The sequence below is a fragment of the Anabrus simplex genome, chromosome 3, assembly GCF_040414725.1.
Source record: "Anabrus simplex isolate iqAnaSimp1 chromosome 3, ASM4041472v1, whole genome shotgun sequence".
Classification (NCBI taxonomy): Eukaryota; Metazoa; Arthropoda; class Insecta; order Orthoptera; family Tettigoniidae; genus Anabrus; species Anabrus simplex.
The window spans coordinates 11464801-11479615 of NC_090267.1; the positions used below are offsets into that span (position 1 = coordinate 11464801).

Here is a 14815-nt window from a genome sequence, read left to right on the forward strand (position 1 = left end):
GAGAAGTGTCCATGGTATTAGCTTGTGCAGGTCTGATGTAAAGTGTCCATCACAAGAATGAACAGCTGTGGTGATAAGTTTGAGCCTTGATGTACTTCTACAATAAATCATCGGACGCTCCTGTGGCAGCTTGAACATAATCCCTTGGTTCTACGTAGAGCATCTGTACCCACTTAACAAGGTGCTCTGGAATGCTATGTTATCATAGCGCTAGCCAGATTAGGAAGAGATTTTAATATTAAAAAAGATTCACGATACATTCATAATGCATATAAACCAGAATGTAATTCTCTAAAAGGTGATATCTATGTCCATGTGTTTTGGTATGAATACATCCAGAGAGAACTCTTACAAGATGCAAATAAATCATCAAAATTACAGTTTGGTGAATTTAGAAAATTATGAAAAATATGATATATCACCTAAAAGTTATGAACATAATATTCACGTTATTCAGAACAACATTATTATGAACACAGTCCATGAGTTTATTATGGTTCTTTGTAACACTTGTCATATGCAATGTGACTGTACTAAAAATTCATATGCATTATGTTACTCCTCCAAAACTTTTCACCAATCGCTGCTGTGAACTTGAATGTATAACTTAGTAATTTCATGTACTTCTCACCCATTAACTTCCATTCCAATGTCAGGGAGGTTTATTAGGTTAGAGTTAAAAGCTACCAGCTGTGTGCTTATCACCCTTTCTGCATATCATGTTACAGTACCGTTGGAATGAATTATCTCGTGTCTTCTTAGATCAGACAATCTTTTATAGGCGATTCCACAAATAGCACAAGAGTGAGAATAAATGCTGATGTGAGATGTCTCATGTCTTCTTAAATATCCTGAAGTTGTAAAAGAATATCCACATACTGAACATGAATAAGGCCTTCTTTGTGTGTGGTTCTCCTCATGCGCTCTTGGGGACGAGGACTTTTTAAAAGAAACTTCTTCAGGGTATGGTTCTTCTTGATTTCTACGATCAGGTGAAATTTTCAAACAAGAAACAGGCTTTCTTTTAAGGTGTGTAACCTGATGTCTTCTTAAATCAGACGACCTCTTGAAGTTATTACCACATATGGAACAAGACAAAGGCTTGCCGATAGTGTGTACAAGTTGGTGACTTTTTAGACTCGAGGATCAACTGAAACTATTTCCGCAGATTGAGCACCTGAACTGTTTCTCCTCTGAGTGAACAGTTTGATGATTTTTCAGCGATCCCCTGTGAGTGAATACCTTACTGCATATCATACACGGGTATGACGTATCATTGGTATGGGTCGGCAGATGATCTATTAGTCTCCATCTCTCTTTGAATACTTTGCAGCAAAGGGAACAAGAATACACCTTCTCTGTAGTCGGTATAGCTGAATTCTCCATGCTGAAATATGCAAAGAAATAACATTAAAAACAATTGAAGACAAGCTCGCAAAAACGGCCTAACCCTCAAAATTAAAAAAAACAAGTGAGTTAGGTGCTGCTATCTATTGAGCAACATGAATAGTAACTATTCCTACATACGTTAATATCAGGAGGGATCATTTAGAGGAATACAGTAGGTTAAAATTTGAGTGTTTAACCTGAGGACCTTTCTCAGAATGCTAAAATGGGCTAACCCCTATAGAGCAGAAATTAAATAAGTGTACGCAACATTGCAGGCTTAGCACTAACATTGTGGTGTAGTGTGGTGGTGAGCCAATGATTGAAACAACGAATTTGCTGAGAGCGGCTAACATTATGAACATTACATAAGAATTTTAATGTAACTATCATTTAAAAAATCATTACTGAGAATACAATGTCCCTGATTATATATGAATATGTACCTACTCCAGAATGTTCATTGTATCAATTTTGGTGACCCTGGCTACAGCTTGTAAACAACACACATGGTGGACACAGAGAGTGAATTTGCTGAGCGAGCTGAAGAAATGTGCGAAAATTATCGTAAAAGGAAAAGTAATCCTGCAAAATGGTGTCGGGAAATTTCAGAAAAAGAAAAGGAATAGTGGTGAGGAATATGTTAATTACAAAGGTGTTGTAATAGAGAAGAAGAGTATTGGTGCAAACTGCCGCTGTTCGCGTAAGTGTTTTGAAAAGGTGACAGAAGATTATCGTGAAAGACTTTTTCTCAATTTCTGGAATTTGGGTGACCATGACTTACAAAATGCGTACATTTCTGGCTGTGTACAGATTTGCCCAGTGAAGCGAAGATATGTGAACGATTCTCGTAGCAGTAGAAGACAATGTTCATGTGTTTTCAAGGTTATGGTAGATGCAACAGAGGATGCAATCTGTAAAAAGGCCCTATTGTCTATATTTGGATTGAGTAATGGACGACTTTCTCGAATAATTCAAGAGAAGAAAACTTCAGGTACCTTCAAGGTAAGCAATCACTGTGATTCTAATCACTTTTCACGTGCAGTTCTCTACGTAAGTTAGGTTGTGCTTCAAGATAATAAAACAAGGTTGTAAGAGAACATGGTTTATTCTGTTTTAGTTGGATAAGAGGGGTCAGCATGGAAACCATTCCAACAAAACAGAAGAGCAGATATAAACTATGTAAGGGAGCACATTGATAGTTTCCCCACGTGGTCGAGTCATTATTCTCGGAAAAAGAATCCTAACATGAAGTACTTAAGTGGAGAACTCAATATTAGTGTTTTGTATGACCTTTATATGGACAAGTGCACCCAGGAAAATAGGATACCAGTTAGCCTTGCCATTTACAGGAAGATTTTCTATAAATATTATAATTTGTCATTCCAAGCACCTCGTAGTGATACATGTAAAATATGTGACAGTTTAAACATTCAAATTTCAACAAAGAATGATCCTCTGAAAAAAAAAGATCTGGAATGTAAGTTAGAGCTGCATAAACTAAAATCAGAGTCGGCCTATGAGCAGTTAAAAGCAGACACACAACTAGCTAAGGAAGACAGCACTGTTCATGTGATTGCCGTTGACATGCAGCAATGCCTCCTCACTCCTCACTTGAGTGTAGGGATAAACGTCAGCTTTGAATTTTGGTATTCACAATGTTGCAAATAATGCTGCAACAATGTTTATGTGGATCAGAGGGGTCAGCATGGAAACCGTCCCAACAAAACAGAAGAGGTAGATATAAACTATGCAAGGGAGCACATTGACAGTTTCCCCACGTGGTCGAGTCATTATTCTCGGAAAAAGAATCCTAACATGAAGTACTTAAGTGGAGAAGGGGGGCCAATGACATAATCTCATGCCTTCAGCATTATGTTATGACTTCTGTTCCTGATAATGTTAACCACCTGATAGTATATTCTGATTCTTGTTTCCGTCAAAATAAGAACTTTTCTTTAGTTAGCTTTTGGATGATTATAGTCCAGACTGGAAGATTTAATATAATAGAACATAAATATTTAGTGCCAGGTCACACGTATTTGCCATGTGATAGAGACTTTGGCCTTATAGAGAAGAAAAAGAGGCAAGTGTCATCAATTTACATTCCAGATCAATGGATGGAACTTGTTAGGAAGACTAGGGTTAAGAAGCCATTTGCAGTGGTAAAGATGACACGTGACATGTTTATCACTGCTTCGCCTTTACTGGATAAGATAACGAAAAGAACAGTCTCTGATTCGAAGCAAAAGGTATTATTAAGCAAGATTACATGTTGTAAAATCAGTAAAGACGATCCATTTAGGTTACTTTTCAAGTACTCATACTCTTCAATAGAAGAGTATGATTCTGTAGATCTCAGAAAAAAAAGTACCTGGTAGACCATCATTCGGTATTGAACACCTACCATGCAAGTACGACAGACCTAGGCCTGTACTTCCAGCCAAAATCAAGGATATTTTAGACTTGTTGGATTACATACCCCCTCTGTATCATACATACTACAGAAATCTTGCTTCCAATGCATGTAGTCCCGTTCAAGAAGAAGAAGAAGAAGATGATCCACTTTTTGATATTCCTGATTATGATTAGGTTAAGGTACAGGATTAAGTACTTGTAGGGCAACCTCATTATTGCATTTGTTGATATATTATGTATTATTTGTTTGTAACAACACTTTCCTTATCTATATTATATAATTTATTGCCAGAATTATTTGTATTTCCCTTCCATTTATCACAAAGTCAGGTACGTATGTTACAAAACTAACACGTACATTGAGTATACAACTTCCCTTAAGTTCATTTAGCTACTGCATCGGTAGTGTGCAACAAAACAACTTAAAATTCCTATGAAAAGATTTTCCTGAATGTATACTTTGATTTGATGTGCAATACATCAGGTAAAATTAATGCAGTATATATATTTTTGTTCTGTTTGCAAAACTTAAAATTTTCTCCTTTCAAGCAAAGTGAGGGTTAGACCGTTTTTGCAAGCATGTCTTCAATTGAAGCATAGGTATATGTGGAAAGAACTAGGTATACCAAGGTCGATAGCTGCTGTCACTTAAGTGTGGCCAGAATCCAGTATTCGGGAGATACTGTGTTCAAACCCCACTGTTGGCAGCCCCGAAGACGGTTTTACGTGGCATCCCATTTTCACACGAGGCAAATGCTGGGATTGTACCTTAATTAAGGCCACAACCGCTTTCTTTCCACTCCTCGCCCCTTCCTGTCCCATCATCACCATTTGACCCATCTGTGTCGGTGCAACATAAAGCATCTTGTAAAAAAAAACTAGCTTGGTAAAAGTATGTTTCTGCCCCAATATCCACCTTGGAACATTTGCATTCTAACAAGGCAATAATGAAACACAGTTAGTTATTGTTGGAGTTTACTAATTTTTACTTCTTACATCCAGTTGGATTCAATAAGATGGTTAAAGCCCATAAGCATATAAATGCACAAACTAAACCTTTCAGTGCTGTTATGGTAAGAGTGTTATTGAAGGCATTAATTAATGTCAGAAAATTTAGTTGAGAGTACTGAGAGTGGGTTCATAGATGGACATTTTGGATGCAGCAAATTCCTTAGGCTGGTGTTTTGTGCCCTGAACTTGAGTGTAGGATCAATGATTTCTCCAAGCAGAGAATCTTCCTTAAATATGATATCTGCCTGTCATTTTCTACCAAATTAGAGTTCCCAAGCACTTCAGGCAATGCTCACTTAGCAGAGAATTTACATGTATTTCATAAGAGTGAACAAATATTTACACAAAGCCACAAAGTGAGGAAGGAATTCAATTTCCCTTCTGAAATGCCCTCAGAAGTTGATGTCCTGATTGCTACCCAATTCAGGAGAATACCTACACACAGAGAAGATGGTTTTCCATTTCCACATCAGTAAAACGCTGGGACTGTACCTTAACTGAATCCATGGCTAATACCTTCCCATTGCCAACCCTCTCCTAGCCTTGTGTAGCCAAAAACTATCAATGTGCTATTGTGACATCATGTGACTGAACAAATGCACATTTGTTTTAACATTAATGGCTTCTCACCGTTCACTAAACTGGAAGACTCTAATCCATATCAGCCTTCAACAGGAGTAGCCCCAACAATTTTAGGGTTATAACAAGTCAGTTGATTGTAATTGATGATATTAATATTATACCTTTATTTCTATGGCATGGCTGAAGCAATAAAACCTGTGATTCTGTCAAACAATGTCTCAAAACACTACAATGTACTTACAGTTTAACAACATCACACACATACAAAATGTACATAGTTACAAAAACACATACAAATCAAGATAAAGAATCACTGCTTTCGTAATACTATCTGTATTAGCATTTTAAATGCACAGAAATTTCAGATACATTGTAAACAACTTTTGTCAATATGTCAGCATAATGCAAATTCAGCACAACATTCCAAGAGAAGTCTATTCCACGTTAGTCTGTATTGACTGAGAAAGGCTACGACAATAGGAGGCATAACAAACTGAAAACCTTGAGACCAATTTAGTGATGTTCTTCATAACATGTTCCCTGCTTTGCAAGTCACATGTGACTTGTACAGCACTAAAATGTGGTGCTGAACAAAATACACATTTTATTCCTATGCTGCTACAGTGATAACTTTGCGTAACAGTATGACAGTGAGTCACAGGTGGTATCTATGGTGTTCTATGGCATAGGTATACATTTAACAACTACCTTATACTACACACGGATGTAATGCCGCTTTTACTATTTACTATACGAGTCAGCAGTGCCTCGCATTTCTACTAGATGTCCCACTCAACTGCGGTGGACAATAGGAGCTATACATTGGTGATCAAGTATTATTGTGCTCTAGCCATCATTATAGGCTGGCGGAAACCTATTGTGACAACGTGTCAATACTCTTGTCGTCGTGTGACGTAAGTAGAGGATTTAGAATTGAGCATCTTTCTTATGCAGCATCATGGTAAGAATGCTACTTATAATCTTATTCTCAACTATAAGCACAGAAAGCTAAGGAATGTGTGTGAATTGTTTCAGATGCAACAACTTCCAGCTACCCAAAGAATGTTCCAGTTCAGACTCTTAACAAGGAACCAGGAGATCTCGTTTTGAGAAATCATTAGAGGAGTCAGATATTGAGGATCTTTTAGGAGAAGAAGATATGGCGTTTGGTGATACTGATGATCGCAATTTTTCAATATCATGTTGAACATCTTCACCAATGTGCTCTGGAACCGACACAGATGTCCATGATAGCCACAATGAAAGTGGCAGTGAAGAAGTTAAAACACAATTAGTTAGAACCAGGCAGCAGTTGGGGTGATATAACCACGAATGATTTAGGCTTCACTATCTTTACTGGGGAAGCAAAAGTTCAGTTGCAGTTAGAAGAGGGACAGCCCATTGAGATATACTCTCATTTTGTGGATGACAGCCTATTAGAAATGTTGGTTCAGGAAACAAACAGGTATGCCAATCAATTTTTTAAAAGTCATAATGATGAAAGCAAGTCCAGAAGTTTGAAATGGAAATAAACTAATGTTAAGGAAATTAAACAGTTTCTAGGAATTACCATGTGCATGGGTCTTGTTCCTCAGCCAACTATTGACTCATACTGGTCTAAGAATGAATTACTGTAAGTTATATGATGTGTGCTTTATTAGACGGGCAATGCCAAGGGATCATTTTCTTCTTCTTTGAGATTCTGGCACTTCACAGGCAACAAACCTAACCATCAACCAGGTGATCGTCTCTATCGAATCAAACCCCTCCTTCATAAAGTAAACCAAAATTTTGAGAATGCCTTGACAACAGGGAAAGAAATGGTTATAGATGAAAGTAGGGTTCCTTGGAGAGGCCGTTTAATTTTCAGAATATACATTCCTAACAAAACTCATAAATATGGAGTTAGAATGGAAATCTATGCAGGAAAATCCAGTGTGAGTGAAAGCAGAGTAGGTTTGTTGTAATGGAGCTTCTAAGTGGATTTCTAAATGAAGGACATATCCTCTATGCTGAAAATTTCTACACCAGAGTACCTCTGGCAGAAGGATTTCAGAGGAATGAAACATGTGTGGGACCCTTCGTAGCAATACACATGGACTACCAATAATGGTGAAGTAGAAAATGAAGAAAGGAGAGGTGGTGGGTAAGATGTGTCAGCACGGTACTCGAGTAATCAAGTGGGTTGACAAACGAGCTGGTCTGATGCTTTTAACACTGCCGAGTCATAGTGACTGTCTGGTAGACTCCGGAAAGGAAAACAGAGACAGTGAACCTATAAGGAAGCCTCTCTCTTTTCTTGATTACAATGGAGCTAAAAAGGGGGTCGATTTCAGAAATCAGATGTCTTCCTAATATTGAGGTCTACGGAATGGTTTAAAATGGTACATTAACGTAGCCCTAGAAGATATCATTGGAATGGCGTTGTTTAATGCTTGGATACTTCACACCATGACGTCTGCAAAAAAAAAAAAAAAAAAATGCCAGTACTGCAATTTCAAGAGGAGTTCACAAGAAGCCTAGTTGGACCACAGACAGAACCTGTCATCAGAGCTGGGAGAAGGCCCATGTACACTCTGTTAAAGATGGAAAGACCAAACAAAAAAGTTTGAAGATGATGTGTGGTTTTCTATAAAGCTCAGCGAGAATGTGGAACTTCGAAAGATGCTGGCAAGAAGAACAATGCAAGTGACAATGTACTGTGAGGAACGCCCAAAACTACAATTTATGAGCATTGGATGTTATAACAAAGTTCATAAATGCTGAAATTGAGTTTACTGTGTTCAAAATTAAAATTGCCTTCATATAATAATAAAATTAGTGAGATCATGAATGTAAACAGTTTAGGGAATTTTGAGATCAGTGAAAAAATAAACAATTCTTCAAAAAGAGAACAGTATTATTTTAAATTTTATGTGCAGTGTCTTTATTATAAAGCAAAATAAATATGTTCATTTGTGCTGTGCTAGTTGCTTTACGTCGCACCAACACAGATACGTCTTATGGGATAGGAGAGGCCTAGGAAGTGGAAAGAAGCGGCCGTGGCCTTAATTAAGGCACAGCCCTGGCATTTCCCTGGTGTGAAAATGGGTAACCACGGAATATGTTCATTTATTGTCTAAAAGTGCACTTATACTCATGTAAATCAACCTTTACCTACATACGGAAAGGGATGTTAACGCACTGTTCTGGGCTACGCAAGGCACGGGTGACTCGTGGACTTCAATGATTATTGCTGCTAAACCGAGCACTGGTGGATCCCCCTGCTGAGGTATGTGAGAACTTGACATGACTTGCAGCTGCCAATCTCATTATATGAAAGTAGTATACATTCACCATCTGCCAGCAGCCTGCAGAACTATTTCTGTAGGACGAGTCACACGTGCCTCATGATGCACACCAGTGAAGTACGGTACAAGATATCAGTGACTTGTGACACACTTACGCTTAATGTCAACAGTGTAAAAATAGCAGCGAATGTGTTAATGGGTTAAAGTAATTCAATGAAGGATGGAATAAAGTTTACTGGACAATCACTGATATTTCCTCTCAGAAAGACAACAATAAACTAAGTAACTGGCATAACGGATGGGCAATATGAGGCAGATCTGGGCATGCAGCACATAAAGAGTATGAAGAAGGGAAATAGGGTCTGAGAAGGAAGGGAGAGACTGCCTATGTCCTTGTTGCTTCTACATCTTCATACTGACCTCACCTCCTCTTTCTCCTTCTTTACAAAATGAGCACCCATTTTTCATATCCTACTATCTCATAATTATAATATGTCCTAAAAACTTTTGCAGGTGCCTGGAGGCGACATGATGCAAGAATATATTCTTGCAGGAGTAACTTTTCAGTACCAGAAAAACTACCAGCACAAGGCTTCCATATTTGAGCATCTACAAATACCAGCACTCTACAGTTCTCATATTTCGATATTTTTGGCAATATTCGCTACATAATTTCCTTTGAACAAATGGGCTCACTGAAACACCTGCTCAGATACCTTATATTATGACTAAGGATTTAGTCACTGAAAAATATTTGTCCTTAATCCAACAATGTGATCACAGGAGAGAGAGACCTAGAGGATGGCCTCAAATGATGTGGAGGGACTTGGTAGCAGAAAACACCAAACACAATGCGTAGATGATGCTCAAAATAGTAGTGGATGAGGTCTTGGCTTCATTACCCCATCCAGTGTTCATACAGAAACGGATCAAGATGAGGAATAAAAAAGCTTGCAACAGTGAAGTGGATAAAATTATGATAAAAAAATATACAAGGAGTGAAGCATCTAGTATCCAGCCATACGGGATGAAGACAAATGTTGGCCTTCAGGCAGAGCACAAAGTGCTGGAATAAGTTGTTTTTCTAATTCACTTTTTTTTCTGCAATTTACATATTGCATTAACTTAAAAAACTCATGCATGGACATACTACAAATATCTGAAAGTCATACTGCATAGTTGATCCACAATATTTTTATACACAATGAAGGATACACACTTACATCATAAAGAAATCAATCCTCAAACACCAGAGATCTGCACATAACTTGATTTTTAGGAATACCCAATTTTCTCACAACATGATGTTGATGTATTAGTGGACTTTACTAAGAGGTTAGAATCCTCTCCAGAAATGGACAACCTCTTTTCCACATTGTGCAGGCACCCTATAACTTGAAAGTACATACTGAATGTCTACCGCCCCTATCTACTCTTTATGTTCCACATTTTATTATACAACTAACCGAGGGCCCATTCCTTGTGTGGGGCCAATGACCTTTAATGTTAGGCCCCTTAAAACAACAAGCATCATCATCATCATCATTCCTTGTGCATGATCTCTTACTTCTTAATCACAAAATATTGTTGTTCATTGGGCCATCAGTCCATACACTGGTTTGATTCAGCCCACCATGCCATCCTATCCTGTGCTATTCTCATTTTTATGCAAGTCCTACATCTTCTGTAATCTCTTTGCCATACTCACAACTTGGTCTAAACCCAGGCAAACCTTGCCTAAAACTAACTGAATTAGTCCTCGGTGTTTTAAAATTTGTCCTCTCAAACGATGACATCTCCAATTGAAATCAGCCAAACCAATCTCCTTGCAACAATTCAATTGAGCATCTTTTCATTTGTGATTTGATCTATCCATCTCCTCTTCAGCATTCTTCAGTAACACCACATTTCAAGAGCTTCTATTCTATTCCTTTCTTGGCTATTATTGTCTATGTTTCATTTCTGTACAATGGCCAAGTTTTCAAAAATGTCTTTCTAATTCTTTCATCAACGACTAATGTGAACAAATTTCTTTAAGTAAGAAAGGCCTTCCTTGCTTGTGCTAGTGTGCTACACTTGCCATCATTAACAATACTTCCAGCATCACTGCTCACTGTTACATTTGTTTTATATTTATGTTTATTTTGTACTCCCAAAGATTGTCTATACCTTTCAGCAATTTCTCCAAATCTTTTGTAGACACAGATAACATAAAGATATCATCGGCCAGTCTCAGAGTTTTGATTTCCTTTGCATGGATTGTGATTTCTTTTCCAAGTTCTTCTTTGATTTCCAATTACTGCCTCTTCTATATAAACAATGAAAAGTAGGGGCAACAAATGATAACCTTGCCTCACTTCTTTCTGGATTGCTGCTTCTTTTTTTTTTTTTTAGAGTCTTGAATCTTATCACTGTAGAATAATTTTTTGGTACACATTGTAGATAACCCTGCTTTCTTGGTATCTGAACTCATCACCTTCAGAATCTCAAATTGGTACAATCAACATTATCAAATGCCTTTTGGAATGCTACAAATGCCATGTATATTGGATTGTCCTTCTTAGTTTGATCCTCCAAGATCCAACATAAAGTCAGGATTGTCTCACAAGTTCCCCTATTTCTCTAAAGCGCACAGCAATTCTGAGGGCAAGTCATCAATTCAAAGTGCATCATTCCTTACTAGGTTCCATCCAATTATGGCATCAAAATTCAGCCTACAACAGCATCTTCCTGTTCCAGAACTTGAACATTTACTTCTTTCCCTTGACACAATTGTTGAGTTTTCCATCTTTAAATCAGAATACAACCTCATTACCTTCCTTAATTTCCTTATAGGAAAATGTTGTGGCAAATTTCAGCTTTCCAAATAATCTAATTAGGGTATTTTCCCCAATATCACTCCTTTAATACAAAAAACATGACTACGAAACATCTTTGCTTTTCCTAATTACCTAACAGGGAACTTCTAATCAGCTCTTTAACTTCATGGGTGTACGGCTCCATGGCTAAATGGTTAGCATGCTGGCCTTTCGTCACAGGGATCCTGGGTTCGATTCCAGGGAGGGTCAGGAATTTTAACCATCATAGGTTAATTTCATTGGCACGGGGGCTGAATGTATGTGTCGTCTTCATCATCATTTCACCCTCATTATGACGCGCAGGTCACCTACGGGAGTCAAATCTTAACACCTGCACCTGGCAAGTCGAACATGTCCCTGGACACTTCCGGCACTAAATGCCATACTCCATTACATTATTACATCATGGGAAGTGAGAGAATTAGTCAAGGTCATCGAGATGGAGAGTTACTTACCCCTGCAATGTGTCCACAAGGCTGTTGCATCCCCCATCCTGAGTTTCTATCATCACATCCTGTAGAAAAAAGAATATTTACAATTTTCAACTGGTATCATCTTGCATAATTGCATAACAAAAAAGTCAAATATCAAAGAATGATATTTTAAGTTTTAAAATGCTGGACACTGAGGTCATCAGCATGTAACCACCTTATGCAACATTGGTGTAAACAATGCGAATTCAGAACAAATGGACATTTAACTTTCAGCAGTGCAAGTTATTTACAATTTAAAATAAGACATTTCAGAAACAAACTGCAAAGCTACAATAAAACTTCAAAATTAAAATTAGGAAGAAAAAACAACAACTTCAAAGCAGTAAATATTTCACAGTTCCAAACTATCCTTAATTCATCATGGAGAGAATGCAAGTTACTTGTAACACTAGTTAATTGACTCCTTGGCTCAATGGCCTTCAGTTCAGAGGGTCCTGCGTCAGGGATTTTAATTGTGTCTGATTAATTCTAACGGCTCAGGGAGAGGGTGTCTGTCTTGTCCCATGTTCACACAAGATGTCGCAGTACCAAACACCACAGAAACACGCAATAATGGAAACATCACTCCACATAGGACGGGCATTTGGTAGTAAAACAGCACCAAATGCACAGTTCACACCCATGGAGTGGGAAAAGCAGCAGAAGACAAAGATTCATAATAACAGATATAAAAACATATTTGAGGAAAAATATATGTCATGTCCCATATTGCACTACTTCTTAGAAGTAAAACACATCAATATCTCTCAATGATATTTATTACGACATTATGCTATCTTTAAGTGGGAATATCTGAAAAGAACTTTGATTCTATCTCCTCAAACAATTCATCTGATGAGACTGTATCGAAAACATTGCATATCTGTATGGATTGTAATATTTACCTCATTGCACACTGTACTATAAGAGGAGATTTTTGAATGCATTTTGAGTGCACTTTTCTGCCAGCATCATCTTCATGTCCATTGAAAGGCTCCAAAGTGAGTAATGAACTTCATATGTTAGAGTTACTCAACGCCACAATGATATTCAGATGTGTTGACTGGTGAACGTAATGGAAGGAAATGACTGCATAATAATGCAGAACAAAGAAATGTGAATTACTAATTACATATCTATACAATGAATTTAAAAATGATTAAATGGCAAAGAAAAGACATGGAAAAGAATGACTAAAAGTTACTTAATGCATGATTGCGCAACTAAATGCCTTAGCTGTGTAGGATGAATGAGTGGACTGTTCAATTTTATTATGTGTGTTTTCAGTAGTTTACGTTTGTGTGCGAGTGAGTGTGTGTATGTAATAGTCAGTGGATGTATTCAGTGCTTTTCTCAGGTAAGCTCATCTTATTTCATGTACCTACTATTAGTTTTCCTGTTATGTTGGTAGACGAATCTATCCCTTGTGTCAATGACCCGCATTCCTCATCTCCCCTCTTAACTCAACCCTCACCCCTCCCATACTCTGAAGCAACGGGATCCATTCTGAGGCGACAGCTGATGAATCACCCGAGAGCTCTCTCGTGTTGTCACCTAAATTCAGTATCCATTGCAGCTCACCTAGAAGAAGTACAGGCAATTTTCAAAAATAATAAGGTGCATTGTATTGGCATATCAGAAAGCAGGTTACGTGGAGATTTGCCATCATGTGCTGTAAATCTCAACGGATACTCGCTCTTACGACATGACCGTACTTACGGTGGGGCTGAAGGGTGCGGGAGAAAGTGTAACTGTCTTAAGCCCTCTTCCTAAGCCATATTTCATTTCAATACAAGAACTTACTGATTTCCATGATTATAATTTTTACAACACCCCATTTATACTTTATTTTTTGTTAAAAACCTCTTAGTATGTATATTCCTTGTATTATTAACTATTACCATAACATCTCATTTCACTTGTTATTCTTTAAAATAATATTGTCTTAGGATTTCGCCACAAATGATCTTTGCTTCAATACGGCTGATGATGACCCCTAGATGGGTCGAAACTAGTACCGTATAATTTTGTGAATATATTGTATTGAAAAGGTGGAAACATTTACGTTATTATTATTATTACTTATATATTATTCTCAGTTCAATACGGACCAAAAACATGAAATTCATAACCATCAATATCTGAGGTAATGTAATCCAATAGTATTCCTCCCCGAAAGATACTAGTCAGAGACACATTGTGTTCCTCATGTGATAGTGAACTGAGGTTAGCAAACCACGGACCTGCCTGAGTTACAATATACAGTTTTTATCTGCTTATGAAAGTAAGACGATCTTAGTTCATAAGGGCTTACTGTAGATCAGCTGAAGAGCCATTAGAAAGAAATTTGCTTTCAGAAATATCCATTCATGAATTTAAGAATTCTGTGATTGAACCACAAATAAAAACTTTACTCTTTTTGCAGTGGAAAGAAGAAAAATAACACTTTTGCATCTTTATTAATGCTATGACAATCTGATTACAAGTTCTAAACCAACCGACCGACCGACCAACACTGACCTGAATTTAGGGTAGTAACCCAGGTAGCAGATCACCTATCAAGTGTTCGCCTAGACCTTTCCTAAATTATTTCAAAAAACTTTGAATCTGATTGAATATTTCCCCTGATAAATTATTCCAATCCCTACTTTCCCTTCATAAAAATTAATATTTGCCCAAATTTGTTCTTTTGAATTCCAACTTTATCTTCATATTATGATCTTTCCTCACTTTAAAATCTCGACTCAATATTATTTGTCTCCTAAAATCATTTCACACCATCGCTCCACTGGCAACT

The 14815-nt window shown here is 37.4% G+C and overlaps 1 protein-coding gene across 1 annotated transcript in view; it reads right to left on the reverse strand.

The window, feature by feature from the left end:
• Window positions 1-259: 259 nt before the first annotated feature.
• The window catches only part of LOC136866934 (zinc finger protein 83), a 58682-nt gene continuing 44126 nt past the window's right edge, over window positions 260-14815 (reverse strand). The window contains exons 5-6 of the mRNA XM_067144024.2: window positions 12001-12059; window positions 260-1387 (exon numbers count right to left, since the gene is read on the reverse strand). Of these exons, the coding sequence (XP_067000125.2) occupies window positions 1147-1387; window positions 12001-12059 (300 nt within the window). The 3' untranslated portion in view covers window positions 260-1146. The remainder of the gene's footprint in view (window positions 1388-12000; window positions 12060-14815) is intronic.